Genomic DNA, 26421 nt, shown 5'->3' with positions numbered 1-26421 from the left:
AGTCTGCAATATACTTTGCAGTGCCTTGACCCTTTCGCAATAACTCATCCAGCTGAGGTTTTAGAACTTACCTTGAGAGTGTTTCAAAAGCTAGGAATGATCTTTTTTTCTTCTCAAGGTCCAGCTTGAATTCTCTTATTTGCTTAAAAGCTCACAGAGAACTTTTTCTGCCTTTTCATTATCAGGCAGCCAAGGCCATTGTTTATATTGAAGAAATGAACAGCATGGCAGATGTCACCTTTCCTTCCGTCCCTCAAGTTGCATCCCTTTTGATATATGACGATACTTCTAGAGCCAAAGACAGAACAAGTCCTGTAGCTGGCTATCCTGTCATCTGTATTACAGTGAGTATCTCTGTGGAAAGATGGATCAAAATAAGTGTATGGATTTTGTTTAAAGGTGCAGTTGAATTTTAGGCAGTCTTTATCAATCACGTTGTGAGTCACACATGAGTTTAAGCTAGGACAGTCCTAAAAGCTAATATAATTTGTCTGGATAGCAAATCAATTTTTAGGGGGACAAAAAGCATAGAAAGATGTTTCACTTGTTCCTCACTAAGAACAAATTAGATACTTGCACAATGTCTATGATTGTATCATCCTACTTTCCTGTTTACCTTAAAACAAATTAAATAAAATTAAAACATTAATTTGTAAGGTTAAAATCACAGGAGATAACCAGTGAGCCACAGTTTTCAGTAAGTGTCACAAACTGGAAAATGAATACTGTTTGTTGGAATACTACAGGCTTCTTTCATCACAATTTTGCAATCAAAGTGTTGTCATGAATATTCAGATGCATTGAGGAAGTTTTGGGTCCATCTGTATTTGCAGAATTAGATCAAAGGATGACATTCAAGTTAAAGTAGTAGGTGAAGTGTAGTTTGAGCTTTCATAACTGTATTAAGTTTTCACCCATAAACTGTGTAATATAAAATAATAGTTTTTTATTTCAATAAGCATAGTTAGACCTGCCTTTTAATCTACCTTAACAGTGCGAAAAGCATCACTGTCAAAATAAGTTAATTACTCAAGAGATTTACTGGGGTTATCAGTTCCATGTTGCTGAGTTTTGTGACTCTTGATAAATTAAAATTCCTTTCCCATGAAGCAAATAAATCATTATCTGCCTTGTTCTGCAGGCTTGCAATCCTAAATATGAAGACTTTGATAAGACTGGTTCAATATGTGCCAGTGAGAACATCAATAACACCCTGACACAATACCGGTGGCTTGTGAGTGCACCCACTGGTCCTGATGGTGTGACTAGTCCTATGAAGGAGGTCGACTTTGATACCTTCTTCACTTCCTCCAAGATGATCACACTCGACTCCATTTACTTTCAAGCTGGTTCTCGTGTCCAGTGTGCTGCTCGTGCTGTGAATTCAGATGGAAATGAGGGTCTTGAACTTATGAGCCCTATTGTAACTATAAGCACATCAGAAGGTAAGATATCATCACCTATTGCAAAATCCCTAGGACACTTTTGGATCTCAAATTCCATCCTAACAAAATCAAATTGCATGATAAGGTGTTTTAACACTACAGCCTCACCTTTTCTTTTGTTGTTTGTAGAAGCAATGCAAAAAGTATCTTAGCGCAGCAAAAAAAATGCATAGAAGGAAATGGTTTTAATCTTTGCTAGTAACCTTTAAATATTTATTCACTTAATGAATTTTTATATTCTGAAGAACAGTATATACCAGGCATTGGAATCCATGAAAGCTGGGTTTTGTTGTCTTTTGAATGCAACTGTAGTAATCTTGCAGTACATCTCATTTCCTATTAGACATTGAAGAATCCACATGTGAGCACTACTTTGAATGCCTAGCCAGAAGAAAAGCTTTATTTGGCTTTCAAGCCTCACTGGACACCTGAGAATTAGTTTATTCCTTGACTAAGGACTAAAACAACTGGTGTCCAATAACAAGACCTAGACAAACTTTTTCTGTGGTTGATATATTCATAATATTCAACCTTCTTTCTTTAATACTCACTTTGTCTCTCTCTATCTGATTCTCTGATACCTAATAAAAATTGAATTAATGCTGCGTCCTCTCAGCCAGCAGAGGTACTGTCAACTACCTCCTTTGTCCAGCCAGCACTTTCCATGAAACTTGTACTAAATAAGGTTGTGAAGCAGAGGTGTGGAACTGATAAGGACATGGCTAGTCTGATAGCATATGCTGTTTTGTCGTAGAAATCTCAGATACTTTTTTTACTGTAGAATCTGGTGAGTGCTTAATTGTCAATAATCAAGGTGAATTACGAATCACTGTATTTTATTACCTCTCTGCAGGCCCTACGTATTCTTTGTGTCATCTCTGCTGCTTTTGTAGCTGTAATAAGTCCTCTGTTTACTGTAAGATCTTACAGTAGATAATAAATTACATGAGTGTTCATTTGTAATATCATTTTAATTTCCCTGGCATTTCCAACTAAATATTTTAGTTAAAACATTTTATTTTCTCCTAAATTAGGCCTTTAGGGAGCTTATTGAATGGAATTGCTATTTACCTCCTTCCTTTATTTCACTTTTTGGCTGTAGGTTAAAGTCACCTTTGTTTGCATTATCAGGAAACCTACACACTAAAAAGAACTCTGTCTAAGTAAGGGTATTGTCTACAAGATGCAGTGTAGTGATTTTAAAGACAGACAACCTCGTGCTGGGTGAGCTAGTTTGGTGATGTAAAACAGTCTGGCTACATTAGCCTTATAATGAGTGGCTTGAATTACACATGACAAATTAGCAGAGCTAATTAGCACAGGCCCAGCAGTGAACTGTCATGCATATATTACTTCCAGTATCTCATCTAACTTATGATGAGAAAGTCAAGAATTTTGAAGATCGTATACAACATGATCTGGAAGTTTCATTTATCTCTGATCGTACAATTGCAAACTTAATCTGTTGGTTCTACAAACCAGGACTAATACTGAAACAGGTTGAACTAAGCCTGGAAAAGGGCTGACAAAAGTTGCAGATTCTACAGCATTGGAGAAATTCAAAATCTACTGAAAAAGGCCCTGAGCAACCTGATCTGTCTTTGAAGCTGGCTCCATTTTGAGCACAGTATTTCTAGAGATCATTTCTAACTAAAATTAGTTTAAGACACTATTGTTCTAACTACTTTTGGGTCAGTAATGGAACGGGAGGCTTGTAGAGTCCTGTGAAGTCATGAATATGTCCAGACCCCAATCTTGTGCCAAAAGCAGGTGAATCCTGATCAGGTATCCTCCATAAAGCTATGTATGTGGGGAAGGAAGGAATATGCATATGCCTCTGAGGACCTTTGTATGGCACCTGACACTTACTCTGCAGATGTGGTTGTAATACGCAACTGAAAATTTTCAGGTGCAGAGTCATCACCAGATTCTAGAAATGTGATCTAGTTGATCATGTATGATTTCTGTTTTAATTCTTTTGCATAAATTCCTGTTTGAATCTCTGACAAATGCTGCCCAAAACATTTACCTGTCATTCCAGAAAATTCTTCTTGTTTTGGAAACATGTATGTTTGGAAAAAATTGTGTCTAAAATTAATGCAAGGGAAAGTATGGATTATTTCCTCTGGACTTAAAGTAAAGTTACTTTCTCTTTTTTTTTTTTTTTTTTCATTAGGTCTTTGTCAACCTCGTATGTCAGGAGTAGTTGGAGCAGAACCATTCTCTGCCAAATTGCGCTATACTGGCCCAGAGGATCCAGCTTATGCCAATCTCATCAAACTGACAGTCACGATGCCACATATCGACGGTATGATAAAGTCAGCTGTGGAGTTGAGAGAAGTCATACAACATGCTGTTATTTGAGCTAACTTATCAGTCATATTATTTTAGATAGCTAAAATCATGATATAATCTTTTAACACTTGGAACAGAGAAAAGTGTCATCAATGTACAAGTATAGTTTGCAACAAGGTGCATAAGACACCGTATTGATTCATAGTCTTTGATGTGACAATTAAGTGTTTTCATATTAATTTCATGGTTTACATAAATTGAGATAGACCTATAATTAGTAAAATTCCTTTGAAGCCCATACTTATACCAAAAATAATTATTAAAAAAACATATAAAGCCATTTAATTACTACATGCTTCTGTAAAATTCACTCAAAATTCTGAATGAGAAATATATTGGAGATTTAGAAATATTCTATTTGGTATTTCATATACAAAGATATGATATTCTCATACACAGCATATCATCGTTCTTTGAATTCTGAAGTACGTTTATTACTGTGTGTTCCAAATACAGAAGTACTTCATAAGATCTTTGGTGTTTGGGAGTTTGGGGCTAGATTAACCAACTCTGACTACTGAAATATAGTGATAGTTCTATAAATTAATGTTTTTTAGGCATGCTGCCTGTTATTTCTACAAGAGAGCTCTCCAATTTTGAGCTGACACTTAGCCCTGATGGAACTAGAGTTGGAAACCATAAGTGCTCCAACTTGTTGGATTACACAGAAGTGAAGACCCACCATGGTTTCCTGACTGATGCTACCAAAAATCCAGATGTGATTGGAGATACCATTCCATACCAGTACAGCCCAACAATTAGAGGCTTCAATACCTTACGCTTCTACCGAAATTTGAATCTAGAAGCCTGTTTATGGGAGTTTGTTAGCTACTATGACATGTCCGAGCTCCTCACAGATTGTGGAGGCACCATTGGGACAGATGGACAGGTACCAACCTATAACTTGACTTTGTACTGTATTCTTAAAAAGGAAGACTTCTCTTGGAAAGTATCAATAAGATAATATACTGATTTACTTATCTGTATGTATTTTAAAAAGAAAAGTTCTTTTTTTTTTTCTTAACAAGATAAAGACTTCACATAAGACCAGCTTGTTTCTTAAAGCTGTCAGTGTCCGTTAAACACTAATAGGCTATAAGTGAAATCTTTGTCCGATTGAAATTAAGAGAATGACTTAGATTGAATTAAATTTGCTATGATTTTCACCCAATGTAGTTTTGAAATATTTTAGGACCAACCTATCCCGCTTTTATTGTACAGTGAACCACGTTAGTCTTTTCTTAGAATGAAAGCCTTCTCGAGGATTGCTTTTAGCACACTGACAGTGCTGGACTATTTAGTATCAGTCATTGTGTACCTTAAAATAGAGTTTACAAAACTTGTGAAGAGTCTTCCTGCTGATAACAATTAACTGCACTGTCCTATCAGCTGCTTGGCACTGCCAATCTCTTGCTCGCTGTGTAACAAGACCCACCAGTGCAGACAGCATAATGGTCTCGCATTACCCAGCAGAAAATTCTGTGGTCACTAAGCAGAGAAGCTGTCAATGTGGCTGAAGAACAGAGCTGTGAAAGTGGTTTAGGGGTTATAAAGAAGAGAATTGGAGAGACCTTCAGGTGTTCTTTGACAAATGATTTCTAGAAATCCATAGTAATGTGGAAATAAAAGGGTGTAGCATTTCTTCTGGCACAGTGACAGCAAAGGGTAATCCCTAGGTCTTCCTTATGCAATTGCTGCACAAGCCTGCCTGATCCCACTCAGGCTCTGGAGTACAAAATCCGTAGCTATGAAGATCAATCCTTTATGACATGGAAATGTCCCTTTGGGGAATTAGGCTGGTAGAAGGGCTATAGGCTGGTAGAAGGGTTGGAAATGCAGTACCTCATTCCATTCTAAACACAATAGTTGTGTGGTACAGCCAGCTCACTTACTGGGCTCACTAGCATCACCTGTTGAGCCACTGTGAAAAGGATGAAGCCACTGTGTGAAACAGCCATAACTGCTCTGCTTTTTAGCAGGTGTTCAATTTGCCTAGGAGCCTCAGTAGACTTACAAGCACAAATTCTTACTTTGACAATCCCAAACAGCATGAATTCTTACAGATGAGAAAAGTGTGCCGTTGCCCAAAGAAACCTACAGGCATGTGTAGCAAAACTTCTTTACTACTAAAAGCATAGGTGCTAAAGGGCATATAAATATCTAATCAGACAAGCTGAATTTTCTCCCCCTTTTTTTAATATTTACATTCTTAAAGTCCACCTTACTCTGTGGGTGATCATACAGTCAATATGCTGGACAAGAAATTACACCTGATTCTCTCTAGCCCTTGGTTAACATCCTAAAATTCTGCTCCTTTTAACTAGATGTTATGTACTCTATAAAATATAAGACCAGAACAAAGTGGAGCTTCTCCCCTTCTTAGACGTGAAGACCTTGATGGTTATGGCATCTCAGTGCTCTGTTGTCTCTCCTGGTTCCTTGTCTGTTTCAGAGACCAGTTCAAGGTATCTGCCTTGATGCTGGGAGCTCACTGTTGGTGCATCTGCTTGGAGTTGCCCCTCTGTTACAAGCAGATCCTCCTACAGGTGCATTCCACTATAACCATGAACCTGTCAGAGGGGAGGGGAAGGCATGTGAGTGTGGGATGTAAACCTTTCACATTCCCACAAGATAAAAATGACAGCACTCTTCACTGTTCTTAGAATGATTTCATTGCTTCAACTCATTATTCCTTTCACTATCTCTTTATGCCCCTGAAGACATTCAATACACAGCCATATATTCTTATTTCCCACACAACCACAATCAGCACACAGGCTCGCAGAGCTGCCACGCAGCTGTCTGTCAATCCTGCCACCTACGCAAGCCACTTCTCCCACAGTGAAAGGGAAGGCCTGATTTGAATCTTTTCTAATACTCTGTGTCCTACAGAGAAAAGGCTGAGCACTTGGTTTAGACAAATGTGTGTCTAAATAAAACCTATGTATGTTCATATGGGTATAAGCAGAGGAGAAAATAAGAAGCATCCCTGTATTTTGGCAAATTTAAAGAACCTGTATGGTTGGTTGCGGAGGATATGCATAAATGGTAATATATCTTTGGAAGAGAGGTGTACTTGCTTTAAGCTCCAGAAGCATTATGTACTTTAGGTAAGATCCCTCATTTCAAGGCAGAGAGGGATGAACATGAGCTATAGAGCCATGAAACTGCAGCTGAAGTCAGCCTGTAGTGCTCCGTAGGGTGTGGCTAAAAGGTTAGAGTGGTAAGTGAAATATCAAGCTGAATTACTTCTAGCAGTGAAGCATTGCCCCGCAGCCAGTATGCGCTTCACTGCCCTCCCTGTTTCCCCCACCTCCATTTAATTCTTCTCCAAGTTTGGTCTTTATCTTCACATGACCCCCTCCAGCTGAGAGGGGTGGCAGTCAGTGCCCTATCTCTGTGGTTGTTACCATTGTTGGTTTTTTCTCCTTCAGTGAACAATTAATAATCCTCCTCCGTGAGAGGGAAGCTGGCAGCTATGGTTTTCACCATGTTTTCTTAGCACACAAAGGAAGCTTAATTTCCATTATACAGACAGAACAGATAAATAAATATTAAATTCTCCTACCACATCCTGCTGCCACTACAGATTTACTAGCTTGAATTTACCAGATATTTGGCTGGATCTTTAAACTCAAAATTCTGCTTTTCAGTTCTAGTGCTCCTGTATCTATATGGTCAAAGATTGCGCTCATGGTTCAGACAGAGATATTTCACAAAAGCAAGTGGCAATATCTTGTGTGATGTGGACCTTCACTTTATGGGAACTCCTCCAATAGTAGGGGAAGAAGATGAGCTTCTGTCAACAAAAAGTGAGGTGGGAGACCTGCAGCTGGCGTAGTTCTTCTGGCAGTGCTCCTGGTGTTTGCCACAGAGTGCAGCTGTCTTAGCCAGTTCCCATGAACTCATGAACTGTCATAATACATACAGGGAAGGTTTCAGTTTCTTTTCTTTCTTCCCTTTTTTTTTTTTTTTTTTTTTGTCTTTGAGGCCTTTTGCTTGTGACCCACTCTCTTTTGCAATTACTCTGTGCATGAGCAAACCTTGTGTGAGTTAGATGCAGCACTTCTTTCAGAATACAGCTAGATGCTTTGTTCCTGGGTTCTGCCCATATTCACCACATCTGAAAAATCAAGTGTCTGTATATCTATATATGGATTTAGATCTGCAGCTTAAGGAACTTATATTTAAAAATAAAGACTCTTTAAATTGAACTAATTCATTTGGATAATAGCTCTGTTCTGGTTAAAGTCAAGGTCACTTAACTAGCAACAGCTTTCTTTTGGATAACCTGCAGTCACAACTTGAAATCCAAGGTCTGTATTTGGGTATGTTGGGGCTGTAAATAGGTGGAGCTCACCTATGTGAGTGTTATCTGCCTGTATCTTCAGGTAATCAGTAGAGATTGGACCTTATTTCATGGGGACATCGTAAGAGACAAGCACTACAATTATCTCTGATTCTCAAGGCACAGGTGCTAGAACAATGCCAGATATCCTTGAAAGGAAATTAAAAAATGAAACAGTGAAAACCAAGCAAGTGACTATTGTTTAATATTGTTTAATGAGGTGCATATTGAAGGGTAGGCCTAGTCTTATTTGATAGAGTGTGAAGTATCATTTGATCTCATTTCCTGCGTTTACAACTGTTTGCTGTAACCAGACAGTTTGGCATTCAAAGGCTTCTGTGTGTTTCTGGCCAAGTATTTACATGTGGATATTGCTTCCACTGGTTCCAGTCCATTGCTAGACTTGGCACAGGAATGCAAGGAAATTACAATTCAGATTTGATTAACAACTAATTAAACAAGTCTTTAACAGAAACACAAAGATGAAAAACATGCACTAAAATATTTGAACATACAGATTAATACCTTGAAGCTACTGTAATTGAGTATAGCTGAATAGTTTGTTTTGCTTTCTGACAAAACCAGATATTTCTGGACAAAACCGAAAATGTTTCTCTTCCAATATGTTCAGTTCATATTTATGTTACACGTGTTATGATGGTACTGAGGTGTCTGGAAATCCCGTCTGAAAACAGATTTTAAAATTACTAATATATTGCCTCAACTTATATGAGGCAGCTTGCAGACAGTATTTTATTGCACAGAAACAGTCTATTTCCAGCTTCACCAAAATAATATTTTAAGGGGAAAGGCCAGGTTTTCTGAAATTCTCAACTAGATGCTCTAAAATACAGATGGACCGAAGTGTATATTTTCAGATTTTTATGCTCAGATAAGCCACCACAATCAAGTTTTAGAAAACCCTGCAGTTTGTATTCCCTTGACATGGAAGCTCACTAACATTCAATCTGTTTTTCTTCCCCAGCTGCAAACACATGCATTTAGTAAGGGCTGTGAAGAAAAAACTGTTACAAAGTTAACACACCAGCTGTGTAACAAAGCCAGAGGTTAAACATTTCAAGGAGCTGGCATTTCCATGCTGGATTGCATTCTCCTCTCCATTCAGACTTCTTTAAACAAACCTGCTTTGCATTTTACCTGTGACCTACCTGGCTATCTGCCATCGTGGGGCCAAATCTTAGCTTTGCCATATTGTTATTGTGTAAACAGCTAGCTGATAACATTGTTAAGCTTGTGTGACTCAGATTTGCAGACAGCAAGTAAATGTAAGAGAAAATCAGGCATAGAGTAATTTGAAGGAAAAACACAGTTCTCATTAAGTTTGTTTCATTGCAACATACAATATAAAATGTGAAACTGTGTTATTTCTAATTTCTAATTCTGATCTTATCAGTACTAATACAGCATGTGTGTGCACATACACACACGCAGTCTGTTACTGCTACTAATCACATACCAGAGCTATAAAATCATTTTCCTCAGCCAAGTTCTGCCCTCTAGAAGTGTAAGCCAGATAAATAAAAGTCTGTATAAATGTAAGACAGAGTACATGCCCCCAAACCTGACAGTGTGTTTTTGTTTTGAATATTCTTGCTTGTTACATAACAGATGCTCAAACTAATTATGTGTTTGGTTTGTGTTTTTTTTTTTTACTTAATGAAGTTTGACAGTTTGCATCAGAAAGGGGAACAAAAGAAGAACACCTATAGAAGCACCATTCGTATTTTCTAAGTCTTAAATGGGAATAGTCAGTGTTCAAAAATAGACTTTGTGGTTTGTGATAATTTATCTTGCAAAGAACATGTATGCATGTCTACTTCTTATATTGATATCCAGTATAAATCATGTTCTTCCCTCACACAAACAAATTTTAAGATAATCTATTTGAATGACTTTCGATCTATTTTTTTTTCTTTTGAGATAGTAATTGTAAGAGTCTGTTCCATGCTTGGAACACTTTTTACCTTCTGTCTTCTCAGGTTCTCCAGACCTGGCATTGCCACAGAATGAGAGACACAATTTTCCCAAACCAGCTCAGGTGTGGCTGTAATCTCTATTTCTCTCCTAGTATCACAAGGCTAAATGTCACACCCACTTGGATAAAACTAATGTTAATAAATAAAAGTTTGTCAATGCAATTTCTAAAATCTTCTGTGCATTGAATGCATAGATACACAGTGCACCTGTTCTGTCTCTTCACAGCAGTTAAGCTTTTCCTACACTTAAACAGTGCTAAGTGCCGTTTTGGTTTCATCAGTGTCACATCGAGATAAAATATGAACAGCTGCCTACTCTCAATAGGCTTTGCAGGCAGTGCTGGAAAATAAAGATAACTCAATGGAAAGAATGTTTTCTCGTGTTCGCCTAAACAGCATTATTAAGAGGGTTAGAGAAGCAAGGCTTCTCCATCTGCCTGACACATTCCATTGATTCATTTATTGGGGGCTTCTTCTCACTCTGGCAGATCTCCTCTGCAGTTAATTTCCTTTTTTTTTTTTATTTTTATTATATCAAAAGGTTCTTTGTGTTTCATGTACTGTCTTGAGATTTTTTCTGTTCTGCACACTGGAAAGTAATTTTCCCCTTGTGGCATTTTGCTTTTCAGCAAGAAATGAGATGGCCTTGTAAGCTTTAAGTTACTGTTAATACAAGTAAACTATTTATTCAATAACTGTCTGGATATCAGTATATAGGTTTTCCTCTACACCTATAAATCCATGAATGCCTCAAGAAGGGCCTGAGTGCATAAAAACGTAATCAGCTGGTTTAACAAGAGCTCCTTCCTCTCCCTATGTGCCATGAATGACACATAAAGGATAGCCATGCTATCCATATGAATAAGTTCCTTGGTTGGGGCAAGAAACTCCACTTCCCAGACATCTCATATGAGTTTTGCTAAAAAAAAATTAAAAAAAAAAAAAGGGGGGGAGTCTTCTAAATTCTATGGTCAATTATATAACACTATAATTTCAGATTTTTTTGAAGAGCGGTGGTAACGTATGGCAAAGGAGCAGTGTTTCAGACAGACTTTCACCAGAAGGTATCCTACTAGATTTCCACCGGTACAAACGAGCTGAGCTCACTAACAGTGTGCTCACACTGAATGGAGGCAAAACAAGCGTAAACTGTGGCTTACAACCCCATTAATGGATTTCTCTACGTACAGAGTACACGAACAGTGATACCTCATATCGGATAATCAAGAAGAGCTTTGAAAGAAGCTTTTTTTTACTCAAGGTGGCATAAGATGCTGACCTAGAAGAGGTTTTGTGGGTCACATTGTTCAGGTCACTACTGTCAGAGGCCTTAACTCTTTATATAAGTGAGGTTCCAAACTGGTAAACTTAATCTAAAAACTAATAGGACTTCATGGCTTCACTATTCTTGTTGAGTACCACCACACTGAGGGTTAGAAATTCTTCTGATTTCTAAGCTGTGTTTGTTGTGGCCATCTTGTGCCCATGTCAGCACCATTTTTCATCATCAGAAGCCCTTTCCTGTTCATCTCCTGGCATGCATATAGACAGATTTTTTAGTCCCTCTTAACCTCTGTTGTACTAGGCTAAACAACACAGCTATTTTAGTCTCTTCTCATAAAATATTTTTTTCCATTCCTGTGATTATGTTGATTCTTTTTCTACAGTCTACAATGCAAATTAGGCTTTTTCAAGCATGGATGATCAAAGCTGTACCAGATAAGCTCTCACTAGTACTCTGAATAATGGCATGCATGCTTCTAATTTCCACTCCATTCCTCATTTTATCTTAGGATCATATCACTTGGACAGGGTAGGAAGGTCATAGTTATGATGTGATCAACTCACATGCCAAATTTTTTCTCTTCTTTTCTTTCTAACCAATGTCTTTCATTTCAGCCAGAAATCCTTGTCACTAGTTTCTATTACCATATACTTCATACTATAAAATTTAATCTCAGTTCTTCTATTTTAGTCGTCAAGGTCATTACATTCTCTCTGGGTGATATTCCAGTCCTCCTCTACATTATCACTAAGCATTATGTATGCTTCTTTTCAAGAGGATCATATATTAACTCTTCTTCCATGTAGCTTTGCCTCTTCCTTGTAAGCAAACTGAATTTCAGATCTTTAGCTTTAATTTCTAATTCTTACTGTACAACATACGGATGTGGAGCAAATGCACAGAGAAAAGGTAATGTAGTTTTCTGGGATGACTTTTCAATAGCGACACGTTTCTTATGCAAGCAAATGTATTTAGCTCTTGATACCATTCCAGGAAATGACAAAAGTTCAAGGTTACTCCTGAATCAAAGACAAGCCAAAATGTATTGTAGATTTGCATCATAGCTGCATTTTTCTTGATAGAAATGAGCATTCTATGTTGTTATTTGGAATAATTTAGCAAATTCATATCTGAAATAATTGTTTGGATATCCACATAGGTTCCCAAAGATAAAGTTGTCCCTGTCTGTGCAATTTAAATAGGACTGAAGGGTAATATTTTCTAACTTCAATTTGTCATTCGTACAAATAGAGAAAATAAAACTCTTTCTTTTAATATAGAAAGTCCAAATAGAAAGTCTTGATTGTGTTTGTGTAAAACCAACAAAGAAGAATTAATATAAAATCATCTGCAACTGCAATGTCTCATATTACCAGCCAGGCTGTTTTACTGCATGGTATTGTGTGTTTCCAGACTGCTTAGTGTCTAAATGCTAACACATCTTATGGAATGATGCAAACATTGTAAGTGGATAGTGTTTTGGTAGTATAGTGTGTAAATCAAGAAGTGTCATGTGTAAAAAAGTAAGCTGCTGCAGCTATGAACATTTGCTATAATGATCTCCTTTATTAGTTCAGAGTAGTTAGTCAGTTAAGGCAGTAAATTTGTCATTGCGTAGTATTATTAAAAGTTTTGTCCAGCATTTGTAAAACAGCTGTAAGGTAACGGACATTCAGCCCCCTGATGTGCCACTGGGTGAACCCAGAAATTGTTTGTTTTTTACACAGCTTGTAAAGATCTTTGATTTTTTTTTTTATTTTTATTTTTTTTAATCAATAGTGCAAAAACACTTTAAAAACACTCTGGGGAAATGTTCAAATTACAAATGTCAGATAGGTACACAATTTGTACTGTAAGTAAATGGGAGTTTAACACCACTTGTGCTGTTGAAAATTCTCCCTTTGGGAGGCGATCCCAATGCTTTCCCTTCTTTCTCTTTGTAAGACAATCCAGAGTGTTCTAAAAGGATCTGTATTGCACATTTTCAATTAGATGTGAATAGAAAAATATTTGTAAGTTGCTCCAGAAATGGATGGATTCATATATCACATAAGAGCTGTCTTAAGAATTGACAGTTTACTGACACTGTTTTTGTTTTGTTTTGTTTTGTTTTGTTTTGATCAAAGTATGCTATATAGAGAGATTTTTTGATTCTCTGATAATAATTAATTGATAATCAATGCTACTGTTTTGTACAGCATATGCATAGAAGGCCTACTTATAAATCTGTGTTAAATTGCACATCATTTTTAGTTCCTCCAGATAGTGATAAACAAATTTGTGCATTTGCATGCAGTATGCTCACTGCTATCCATACACAAAGGAAGAAATAGTTCCAGAGCTGAGTAAGTGCAGTCCAAGGACTTAGTCTTGCAATGACCTCTGAGCAAATTCAGGGTCTTCCAGTAGAGCTCATTACAGGAGGGTTACAAAAGAGTGTAAGCAAAGAGTTGGTTATGGGGGAAGGATAGAGCAAACGCAAAAGAATATTTTAAAAATTTCTGAAGAGTTAAGTTGTAGTCATGTTATTTATGTACTTATAAAAATAAAAACGAACAGTCAGAATTTAGGGATTATGTATCAGAATTCATACTCAGTTTGAAATACAAAAAGGGAACTTCAAAGGCTCTAAGCTCAGCTGAAACCTATTGAAATATGATTCAGCCACAATATTTATTTCAAGTTATGCCTTCTCTTTTTCTTGCATTAGAATTACCTGTACAATACTGCCTTTCCTTACCTCTAACCTAAAGAAATCATTTTTCTTTTCGTAGGTTCTCAACCTAGTACAGTCCTATGTCACATTGAGAGTCCCCTTGTATGTCTCTTATGTTTTCCACTCTCCGGTGGGTGTAGGAGGCTGGCAGCATTTTGATCTGCAGTCTGAGCTACGGCTCACTTTTGTGTATGACACTGCCATCCTGTGGAAGGATGGGATTGGGAGCCCACCTGAAGCAGAGCTCCAAGGTGGGTGCCAGTTTTCAATCATTCTAATACTAAAAAAAAAAATAAAAAAATTGCTTTTATTATCAGTTGCAAACAGTCAGTTGTTGCCTAGCACTCCAAATTCTCTGTTGGGTTGTTTATGAAAGCCATGTTAAGCTGATATCAATTTTTTTATTCCAAGGGAAAATAACTGCTTTGTTGTGTCTCAAGTACACAAAATTAACTTTTATTTCTACTCAGAACCTCGAGGTTTGACATGTATTTGTATTCTTTAAGTATGCAAGATGTATGTGTTTTAATGAGAAAAGTTGAAACTTTTCTGCGATAACAATTTTTTTTCTGGCCCTGAACATACAATTTCAGTTTGTTTTGGTTTGGTTTGGTTTTGATATTTCAAAAGCATTTATTGTGAAACATTCAAAAGAAACAGAAATGCATAATGGGTTTAATGACCTGTCCAATGCTTTAGAGTAGTAAACTGTATAAGTAAAACATTCTTTAAATTTGATAGAAACTGATGATAAACTATGTGATTATAGTTAGTGAACATGTCAAATCTATCATTAGAGAATTTATCTTTGCAGAAAGTTGATTTATTTTTTTTAAACGACATACAGATATCTGTGGAAGATTAACATGTATAGTTGCACGTATATGCTGCTTTGTTCTTCATATGCAAATTTACTTAGCAGTGCCCAGAAATAAGCTTCTGGTGTTCCATATCTGTCCCTTCTGCAGGTAGAACACAGGCGCCAACTATAAGTATGTATGCACACTCCCACAATCTCAGGACCCGGGTTTGAACATGAAACTTTTTTGTTTCTGTAAACTCTGTATCTAAACTGCAGAAGTAATTGCTAGTCAATTTCTGTCCTCATGGTAAGAGCAGGAAATGCAGTGACAAGGGTAATCTGCAGTGCATGCAGAATGAAGCACGCACTAGGCCATGCCTAAAGAAAAAGCCACATGCCACAAATCTTACTAGTCGCCTAATAAGAGCCAAATCTAATCCTCAGTCTCAGCAGTTATGTGGTTCATATATGCCACTATTTTCCTGCCTTTGATGCCTCAATTTTTTATTTTCTGTTTAAGAAGCTGATGGCCCTGTCTGTGGAGATACTGAACATCAGCAGACCCTTTGAAAACAGGAAGCACAAAACACATGATAAACACACTGAGGTGGTGGAGGGCAGATGCCCAACATTTACCAATCTGATTTGGGCAGGATTACTGAGAGTTACTACTTTGCACTGCCCAGCCTTGCGCTATAAGCAGGTGTATTTCTGGGCAGACAGGGGTTAACTGTTTCTCAGTTTATTTCCATACCTCTGTATGCATTTAATTGTTCTACACAAATTCTGTGTAAAATTGTAAAGCAGTCAAGGTTTTCTAAAGTATAATTTATATATACATAGATATATTTCTAATGTATAAATGAAAGTATTTGGTACAGATGATTTTGTTCAGATGGTATATGTTCACATTGGTGAACATGTTAGCTTCCTGACCCATTCATGGAGGAACACTCCTGTTTTCTCCTTGCTGCTGGCAAACAGGATGGTACCACATCACTGTCTCTCTGTAAGGGAGTGCTGTAGGAAATGCCTGAACTTTTTGAAACTTTGCAGAATGCTGGAGAAAAATAGACTTGAATTCAGGCTACAGAAATAAAACACTTCTGACATATAAACAAGACTTTGTAAACCTGAAATAAGGAAACGTTATGCGTCTGTTTGGGGCCAGATTCATGCCAGAAATCTCCAGTAATACAAAGCCCATCAGAATGAGTTTCACAGATGCAGGTACCCACAAGTAGACTACCATGGAAGCCACAACTACTACTACTGCCACAGTGCTGATAGGTGCTGCCTTGGGACAATAGGCAGGGAGGCACTGATAAAGAGCATCCCTGACACAGCTTTTATTGGTAGGAACCAGCTTGAATGTCTGGTGAGAACAAAAGTATTATTCCTTCTACAGAACCTCTGGGCATGTTGTTCCTAAATACGAATGCCATCTATCCTGTGGACTTTCCTCAGCCTACTAGAGCATCAGTGTGATGATGTTCTAGTAATGATAGCATAACATACTCTAACAATGATAACATATGTAAAACCATGGCTTTGCAGGGAAGTATGTACTTTGGAAAACTGAAGCATTGTGAAAACTCTAGGCCCCACAATGTAATTCTTGTTTAAGACTCTTGAGTGAGCCCAAATGATACCAGCCCTCCCAAACAGCTGATAAAACAAGAGAAAAGGAAAAGAGTGTAGCTGGTGTTTTGTAGAAGTGTGATTTTGTCATCTGCAAGTGGAATGACCTGTACTGATTGGCTTCTCCTGCCAGGTTCTCTGTACCCAACCAGCATGCGTATTAGTGAAGAGGGACGCTTGGTTGTCAACTTCAAGACTGAAGCCCGGTTTCGTGGTCTGTTTGTGATGTCCCATCCGGGTAAGCTTAATCTACAGTTTAGCAATGCTGTAAAAAAAAAGGCAGACACCTCTCCGAAATTTTGTATTTTTCATCTTTGTTATTCCTGCTGCTGAAATCTGAATTTTTAATATGCTGTCCAGCTAACGATTCATTCTTTGCTTGGGATTTTTTACTTATAATTGATGACTGCATTCAGACTTTAAAATTTAGTGAAATATACCTGAATTTGATAGAAAGCAAGTAGTTCCACTTGATGAAAAGGCTGATTTATGAAAGGTGAAGTTCTGTCCACTAGGGATCTATGAATACATGTTTTTAATCCAAAAGCTAAGATTAACTATCTATGTATGTTGCCCTAGGGATTTAGGATTAAAATTTATTTTCTAATTCACAACCTTTCTATGTTATTTAGACCTTTTTGCAAAGAGTAAGAAAAGGTCTTGTAAAAGTGTTGTATCGCTCTGTTAATAAAACATTCTCACTGCCATTCAATTAGTTATTACTGAGGACCTGATCCTGCAATTTAATCTGTTTAAACCCCACTGCCTTTATTCAGAATAATCACAGGTGTAAGCCTCTCTGTCCAGACATAAGTCTGAGCATGAATGCTGGCAATGGAAAAGATTATCTAACTAAATTAAATCTGCCAAACAATAATGGGAAGGGAAAAATCATTTTAAGAAATCTCTTTTAGTTTAACTCAGTTTTATTAACCTATAGAACTCCTTCATAGTGATTCTGCTTTTTCTCAGTTGTCCTCTAGAGTTTTAGCTTTTGCGCTAGAACTGGTAGAGCTGAAAGAGTTACACTGCTAAGAGAAATTATGTTTTGTTCTCTGGGCTGACGTTCCAAGTTAAAAACAGGAGGGATTATAGGTCCTTGCCATTCCACTCTCAGTGTTTTGCCTTTCTGTTAGATTTAATCTTTATACAGTTCTGGTTGTGTAGCCCAAAAACAACTGTTGATGGACACTGGAACAAGAGTCAAGGGGGCCCAACCGCGTTGACTGTAATTGATTGTGTTACTTTCAGTTAGTAAAATTCAGTACCCTGTAAAAGCATTAACATCAACCATGGCATTATAGTTTATGAATTATGGGGAATGCTTGTCAGGCTCTGAGAGTCTAAAGTGAAATGCTAAAGGTGACAAATCCGTCTCTTGGCATGTTTCTAGCTTCATCTCTAACTTCCATGGTTATGTCAGCTGATCACCCAGGCCTGACATTCAGCCTCAGCCTCATCCGAAGCGAGCCAACCTACAACCAGCCAGTACAGCAGTGGAGCTTCGTTTCAGATTTTGCGGTAAAACCTTATCCTTTTCTGTGTCTTCTCCTGCCCCAGCCTATTGGTTAGGATGTTGGTGCAACACCTCTCTCTCTTTCCCCCCTAAGGTTCGAGACTATTCTGGAACGTACACTGTGAAGCTGATAGCTTGTACCACTGCTCCACACCAGGAGTACAGCCTACCAGTGATCTGTAATCCTAGAGAGCCGATCACATTTGATCTGGATATCCGATTCCAACAGGTAGCTTCCCAGTGATGCCTTCTTCATGTTTCCTTTTTATTTTAATTCTCAAATTGTAATAGTGCTAGAAATTGAGTTTACTTGCTTACCAACAAACCTGTTCCTAAACCAGTGGGACAGTACATACCCTCTCCTGCTATTTAACTAATCTTATGGAACTTGGAAAAGCTAATGTAGGAGCACAAATGTTTTTTTGACCTCAATACAACGATAACCTTTGGCCATTCCTCTGTAATAGCCAGTAGAAAGTTCATTGACATTGATTTGGGTGATACTGTAATATCAGCTAACCTATTGGAATTCTTTACTTATGTGTTGACTTTTGCTGTGAAATAGTTTTATCAGATAATTAAGAAAATATGCTGTTATCAGAAAAATTTCACCTGTCACAAAGATCAGGGATAGGTCTCTAGTATTGCAAGTGGAGCCTTCAGAGGAAGATTCATCCAATCCTAAGGAAGGTCTTAGGACTGTGCAGGAGGTGTAAATAACCTACACTGGATAAATGCTTAGCTTTAAGACTCAGTCATGAAAGTGAGTGAGAAAAATCCCACCCACAGCAATATGGATCGCATGGTAACCGACGGACAGGCAAACAGCATACATTTCACATTTCTCTAATAAAGTATAGAGTAATTGGACACTGCTGTGGAAAGCAATGACTGAAAAATGTCTGGGGGTCATGTTGGATAGTTAGCAGAACATACACTACCATTTTACATGTTATCAAAAGGGTAAGCATGACCTTGGGACATGTAAGGAGGAAGTTTTGTCACTTCTGTATTTGGAGCCAATACAACCAATACAATGTGGCTGTGGTTTCATGCTCATTAATAGTATAGATGTATGCTGTTAGATCATCTTACAGTATAAATACAACCCGGATCAGTCAGGGATACACAATCACTTTCCTGTTGAATTAGCCAGAGTACACAAGAGAATGTGTGCAGTCTTTATGCTTTTATTTGGCATTATGCCAGCTATGGGAGAACAGATGATCACTGATATGGCATTAAGTCCTGGTGAAACAGAGAGACGATACATGATCTGACATGAAACCTGCCTTTTCAGAATTAAACCAGCAAAGCATTTTGGAAAAAAAAAAAGTCAATGGCTGGGGTGGGGTCGAGGAGAAGGGGTTTATATTAGTTCATCACTTTGGCTTTTGTTTGGCATTTCTAATCTGCTTCCAGGAGCTCTAAAGCTATTCACAGCAGTGTTGAACCATACCTTGTGTCTGGTCCTCATAAAAACAAGGAAGATGTTGATAATGTGAAGAAAATTGAAAAGAACAGCAAAAAAATAATAATTGCAAAAAATGGCAAAGTAGCTTAGGGAGAGACCTAATTCTATCTAAAGTATAGATAGGGCTGGAGACCTATATTACCTAAAAGAAGCCTAAGGAGAAATTTTTTGAAGTTGTGAGAACTGCCTTGGGAAAATAAAATGGCTACTATAGGGCTTATAATATCAAATAAAGCTTTAATAATATAGTATATGCAAGTTTCATGTACATAAATTAAAATCAGGTGCATAATTGCCAAGGAACCGTGACCAGTTAGTCCCCATCACCAGTAATTTTCATCAAGACCAACTCTTTTTCTTGAGATACTCACACCAAAAGGAATTCAGGAGATTTTGCTGCCCTTCATATTGTTCTCTTTGATCACAGATTGAAAGAATATATGGACTTAAAGCAGGTTCCAATAAGATTTTTAGGCATTCTGCGTAAATGAATAAGTATTAGTATCCATGTTTTAGAAATAGGAAACATAAGACAGAGAAGTGAGCATGAAAGTTCACACTGTGATGCTGGTTCTTAGACTAGGAGACACATGCTACCTGGCACAGGCCCGCTGAAGTCAGCGCATGCAGGTCTCAAAACCAGATCAAAATTATTTTGACTGTAAAATCAAATGATGAAATCATAGAATCATAGAATCATTTAGGTTGGAAAAGACCTCTAAGATCATCTGGTCCAACCTTTAACCTAGTACTTCCAAGTCCACTATTAAACGATGTCCCTAAGCGCAACATCTACATGTTTTTTGAAGACCTCCAGGGGTGGTGACTCAGCTACTTCCCTGGGCAGCCTGTTCCGATACTTCACAATGCTTTCAGTGAAGAAATTTTTCCTAATACTCAACCTAAGCCTCCCCTGGAGTTGTTTCTCCCAGTTTTCATACTAGCGCCCCAGCTGTTCTACTGAATTATCTTCTTGGTATTTTTAATATGAAACTTTCCATCTTCTTGGAATCTTTGTAATCTAATTTCTTTCACTATTGGTTTCACTGTTCATGAGTGAAAGGCCATTTTAAGATGCAAACATGAAGTAGAAAAGATATTTTGGTGTTCTTCCTCTGAAGATTTTGGTTCAACATTTCCTTCTTTATCATGTATCTGCCCATTTCCTTTTTTCTTCTTTCTGTGGCCCCTGAAGAGGGAAGCAGGTAGCCCATAACACTGAGTATTGTATTACCACTACCTCATTCTGGGATATCCTGTACATGAAAAGGATCCAACCTGCAGTCTCTGCTTTATCCCACTCCTTTCAACTTCTCCTTTCTTTAAATGTGAATGACTAGTTCCTGACAGAAGCACTTCCATAATCAAGGTATTTGCTGCCCTGAGATGTACCTATCACAGAATCACAGAATGGTTGTGGTTGCAAGGGACTTCTGGAGATCATCTTACCCAACTCCCCTGCTCAAGCAATCTCTAAAGAGCAATCTGTTTCTTGAAGTAGCGAGTATTCCATGAGCTTTTGACCCATGGAGATTGGGATTTGTATCATCAGTGATCTGTATCATTTGTATCTGGTCACCAACTCATCCATATGTAGAGTTGATGGGCATGGCAAATAAAAAAAAATAAATTGACAGTATTTTTTTCAACCAGCAGAACCTCTCAGATTATCTTTTTAAGAGCTCGTTTGTTTAAAAAAAATATTTATAATGAAAATAATTGCATTTAAACTACTGCTATAAATTGCAGCTGTGGGTTTGCCACTGGCAGCCCTGAGACTTACATGTAAAGCTGAAACAAAAATGGTAACTTAAAAAAGGATGCCTAAGAAATGTATTTGCAGTCACATGCATAATATTTACCCAGGCCATTGCTGTTAACATTGTTGTAAACTGTGTGGCTGAAGCCCAGTGCCTTTAGCTGGAAACTTTTTGTTTCCAACTCAGTAGACATTTATTCTGCCAAGGAAGATCTTGGTGAGGCAATGCTTGATTCTTTTTCAGATCCACAGCTGCAAAACAGCTGTCAGTCAGGTATTTGAAGCTGTGGAATTGCAACCCAATAGCCTGAATCCAGGCATTCAGAAGACTCATTCCAAAGAGATTGGAAATGATTTTTTAATTATTATTATTTCTGTGAAAAGGCTATTGGGGTAGGGTTCATCTTTACGAAGAGTGGCAGTGAGTTTATAAAAATGTTTCAGGTGTATATTCTTCTTGCCAAATCCTGCTGCTTTGACAGTTCTGGGACTATATTGTGGGAAAGGGATTTGAAGAAGAATACGCACGCATAACTTGTGGCAGTAGTTTCTATTGATATTGTTACATCTCATTCCATCAACACCATGGGCTGGCAAGAATGTTTTCATTTGTGTTTTCCTTCCTTCCTTTCCACATTTATATGCATATATATGTGAGCATTTTTGAGCATTTTTCTTATTTGTTTAATGGGCTTTTGGTTTTTGTTTGTTTGTTTGTTTTTGTTTTGTTTCTTGAATGCATGCAATGCATCTTTTTGAAATGTGGATTCTCCCCAGTGTTTCTGTTCATTATGTTCTTTACTTTTTTGTTATGGCTTGTCTCTGTATAGGTTGCCTTCTAATTTATGTTTATGAATTATATGGCCCAATGAGAACCTGCTTCTGATAGCATTGTTTTATCGTTTTCTTGTAGTGTAATCAAGAAAAATCATAGATAACAGTGTTGAATATATGAAGACAAACATTATCATTAAAGATGCTCAAATGATTTGGTACATTTTCACATATATGATCTGAGATAAATTAACAGATATCCTATGGCACATCAGAAGAACTAAAACTTTCAAATAACTGGTAGAGAGTCAGAGGTGGGACTCAGGTGTAAGGATGAAAATGGGATACAGAAAACAGGCTGAGTTAAAGGGAGATTAGATATTGAGGGAAATATTTTCCTAGTGTTATCCACACACAGAAGTTGCTCTGGGCACCTTCTTGTCTGGGATTTGGAAAAATGTGGTGAGAAGAAATTAACCTAGAATCTAATCAAACATCACAGAGATGTATAACCCAAAGATTATATGTGTGTAAAATACATAGCAATATATTTCTAGTGCAAAGAAATCTTTATGGTTAAACTGTTTCCTTTTACGTAGATATGCAGAGCTGATGAATCATGTACACTGAGAGAAGACTAGGTTGTGTTTTAAAAGTGATTAAAGAATGCTTGTTGAATAGCTTTGTGCTGTTGTGTTTTAGGTCAGTGATCCAGTGGCTGCTGAGTTCAGCTTGAATACCCAGATGTTCCTCCTCTCCAAAAAGACACTATGGCTATCTGATGGCTCAATGGGCTTTGGGCAAGAAAGCGATGTTGCTTTCTCAGAAGGTAAAACTGTGCACAGTTCACAGACTTCTAATATGTAATCCACACTATCAGGATCCTGTTTCAGTCAAAACAAACTAGGAGTAAGGGTTTAACTTGCCACTTGTGTTCTTTTTCATTTGCCTTTCCCACCTGGCACTTTACATAAGAGCTATTGGCCAATCTGCACTGAAATTGTTATGTCTGAGGGTAACAGTACTGATGCCATTTTTCATATACTGAGCACTTTATAAACATTGGCTAATATTAAGAACATTCCTACTTGATAAGTGAATGTTACACAATCTTTTTGTTGTGAGTTAACATACTGGGTCTGGCTGAGATGGAGCTAACTTTCTTCAAAGCAGCCCATATGGTGCTGTACTTTGCATTTATGCCTAAAACAGTGTTGATAACACTCAAATGTTTTGTCTATTGCTAGCACAGTGTCAGTGCTTTCTACTTCCCCCCTGCCCTCCACCAAGTAGGCCAGGGATTGGAAGAGGATGGATCGTGACATAGGTGGGACAACTGACCCAAACTGACCAAAGTGATATCCTATACCATATGAAGTAATGCTGAGCAATAAAAGCTCAGGGAAAGGAGGAGAAAGCTAGGGGGACATTCACGTTTATGGTGTTTTTCTTCCCAAGTAACCATTACACATGCTGAGTACCTGCTTTCCAGGAAATGGCTAAACATCTGACAATGAATGGATTCTTCCTATTGTTTTGCTTGCATGTGCAGCTTTTATTCTCCCTATTAAGCTGTCATTAGCTCAATTCATGAGTCTTCTCACTTTCCATCTATTTTCTATGTATCCTGTGGGAGGGGTAGGCTGAGTGGGTGTTGGCCAGGGTCCACCCAGTGCAGTGAGGTAGATAACAGAACAGAAATCAAAGTCATAGCTAAGATGAACACTCAGAATTCCTGCTCACCTAATACTGTGTCCAGACCCTCTAGAAGAGAGAGTTTTTGAAAAACCTTGTGTGAAACAATAGACCAAAACTGGGCTTCACTCAGTACATCTATTGGTGAATTGTTCTATGACCTAAGCAGTCACTCCATTTTTCTCCTTTCTTTCTGTGCCTCTTTTGCTGATTGATCAGAATGCCAACATCTTGAATCCAAGTCTGTCTTTTCTGATAAGTTTGCACAGTCTCTTGAACAGCAGGTATCTGTCCTCTCTCAAAGTCTACAGTTACTACAAGATGTGTTAAAAAAAATGCACCACTTCTCCTTTCCTTCTCCAAATTCTTGTCCTGCCTAATCACTTTCTGTCACATGTACTGACCACTGTACATAGTACACTTTTCTTGCCTGCATAGTAACGGCTCAGGTTATTTGTACAGGCCTTGCAAGTATGTTTTATCTTAAATCTTATCAGACAGCTGAAATGCAATTACACAGTAGGGAGCCGAGTCTCTGAAAATGTCTCTGTTGCTTTTCATAATGTTCATGTCACTTGTACAGTATTAAATGCTGCCAGTCTGACCAAGTATAAATAAACTCTTATCCAGCCTAAACAGAATTCTGCTGACATAATAAAGAACATCTCTTCAATGAGTTGCATTGCTGGGAGACAAAAACCTCCATCCCAGTTTGCTGCAGAGTAGTACATGTTTCTTTAAGCCATTTTTTGAATGAAGACCTGAATATAGCCCAGTATTTAAAGCAGCCTCTGAACTGGTTCAAGTTACAGCAACAGCAAATGACCACCTACTGCTGTTATGTGGCCCAGAGTGTGTGGAAGAGTGTCTGCTCTGATCACAACCTTTGACAACACCCTGTGGTGGAAGTTGGGTAGCCAGGTGTCTCAAGTAGACTCTGGGTATAGCTGTAGGCAGACTGGAAATCTTCAGCTTGGACCTTCGAGGTGACCAGAAACTGCATTCAAATTACTCTGCGCTAAGCTTCTTGACTAGGCTTTTTTATTTAGCCTCAGTATTGTGCTAAATGTTCCAGTGTAATAGGATGTGAACTGCATGCACTCTTTACAGGTGATATCATTTATGGTCGGGTGATGGTGGATCCAGTGCAGAACCTTGGTGATTCCTTCTACTGCAGCATTGAGAAGGTTTTCCTGTGCACGGGAGCTGATGGATATGTACCCAAGTATAATCCATCCAACACTGAATATGGGTGCCTTGCTGATTCTCCATCCCTTCTGTACAGATTTAAGATTGTGGTAAGTGTTCTAATTCTGGGAGAATGCACATATCTATCTATATATATAGATAGATATTTCTCACTTCTTTTTTATCTAAAAACAACTTGGAAGAAATAAATCTGTGTTTTACAATTTTTATTTTTTTATTTTTTTTTCCTGTATGACCACGTAGGACAAAGCTCAACCAGAGACACAAGCCTCAAGCTTTGGAAATGTGCTCTTTAATGCAAAACTTGCCATAGATGATCCTGAAGCAATTTCTTTAGTTAAACAACCAGGCTCTGATGGATTTAAAGTGGACTCAACTCCCCTGTTTCAGGTATGTTTTCTGTACCTTAGTAGCAAGAACACTGAACCAAAAAGAAACACTTGCAAAAGAAGTGTTTTTAAGTGTAAGTCATGTTGAAGTCAACAGAAAGATTTATTGTGATTTCAGTACAGTTAAACAGGATTATAAATGCTTACAAATTTCTAGATGAAAAATCCGGGCTACTTTTTAAAAAATTCCTATAGGGATAATATGTTTTTCTTCTGTTTAATTCCATAAGCTAACAAGAAATGACATCAATGATTGTTAAACATTTCCTCTAAAAGCATAAGTTTCTTGTTACACAGCATTGTTTTATTCCTTCACATCGCTTGTCTAAGACAAAAAATAAAAAATCGTAAGCATTTATAGTGAACTTCATCAAAATCTGATTGATATTCAGCATTTTCTGTGCAAGTCATTCCCACAAACCTGCACACTGCAAAATATCTAAGCACTGGAAATCATGAAATTGAAAACTAAAGGGTACACCTACTTCTTAATTCCATATAATCATTCAGCAGTTTGCTTTCATCCTTTAGATCTATGTGATCCAGCCAGCAGTTGTCTCTTTAGTATTTATCTTCTCTTTAGTATTTGCAAAACTACATGCAAAACTGAAAAGTATGTTAGAAAAATTACCGAGGAGACTTTAATCCTACTGCTGGCCATTCAGTGTTGAGTCTTCTTAACAACATAAAAAGGGTTTCATAACCTGTCCCTATGAAATTGTTATCTCATTTTCTATGTAAAGAATCCATTTCCAATAATGTAGTAATTTTCTGCCCTCATTCTGTCAAAAGAGTGAGAATATGAAGAAACAATGGCATGTCCTGAAAAACTCTTGGAGAAATGAGTAAAATAGAAAATATGTTCAGTTTTTTCACAATAACAGAGCTTGGGAGCAACCACTGGTAGCCATAGAGTCTGGCTACGGGAAGGAATGGACACTATCCCTTCTACACACTTTTAAAATTTTGGCAGAAAACATGTCTTCTCTGGGACTGACTGGCACATAGTGGTTTTT

General features: G+C 37.7%; 1 protein-coding gene across 1 annotated transcript in view; it reads left to right on the top strand.

Annotated features, from left to right (window-relative positions):
- Positions 1-26421, top strand: part of FREM2 (FRAS1 related extracellular matrix 2) — a 129352-nt gene that overhangs the window by 98972 nt on the left and 3959 nt on the right. Inside the window, exons 13-23 of the mRNA XM_083796399.1 lie at positions 186-344; positions 1142-1445; positions 3622-3753; positions 4358-4689; positions 14205-14397; positions 16723-16827; positions 17983-18110; positions 18200-18334; positions 22815-22941; positions 24918-25105; positions 25260-25406. Coding sequence (XP_083652525.1) covers positions 186-344; positions 1142-1445; positions 3622-3753; positions 4358-4689; positions 14205-14397; positions 16723-16827; positions 17983-18110; positions 18200-18334; positions 22815-22941; positions 24918-25105; positions 25260-25406 — 1950 coding nt within the window. The remainder of the gene's footprint in view (positions 1-185; positions 345-1141; positions 1446-3621; positions 3754-4357; positions 4690-14204; positions 14398-16722; positions 16828-17982; positions 18111-18199; positions 18335-22814; positions 22942-24917; positions 25106-25259; positions 25407-26421) is intronic.

Source organism: Anser anser, assembly GCF_964211835.1.
Source record: "Anser anser genome assembly, chromosome: 1".
NCBI classification, from domain to species: Eukaryota; Metazoa; Chordata; class Aves; order Anseriformes; family Anatidae; genus Anser; species Anser anser.
The sequence above is the reverse complement of the archived record's forward strand: the minus strand, read 5'-3'. Positions and strand labels throughout refer to the sequence as shown.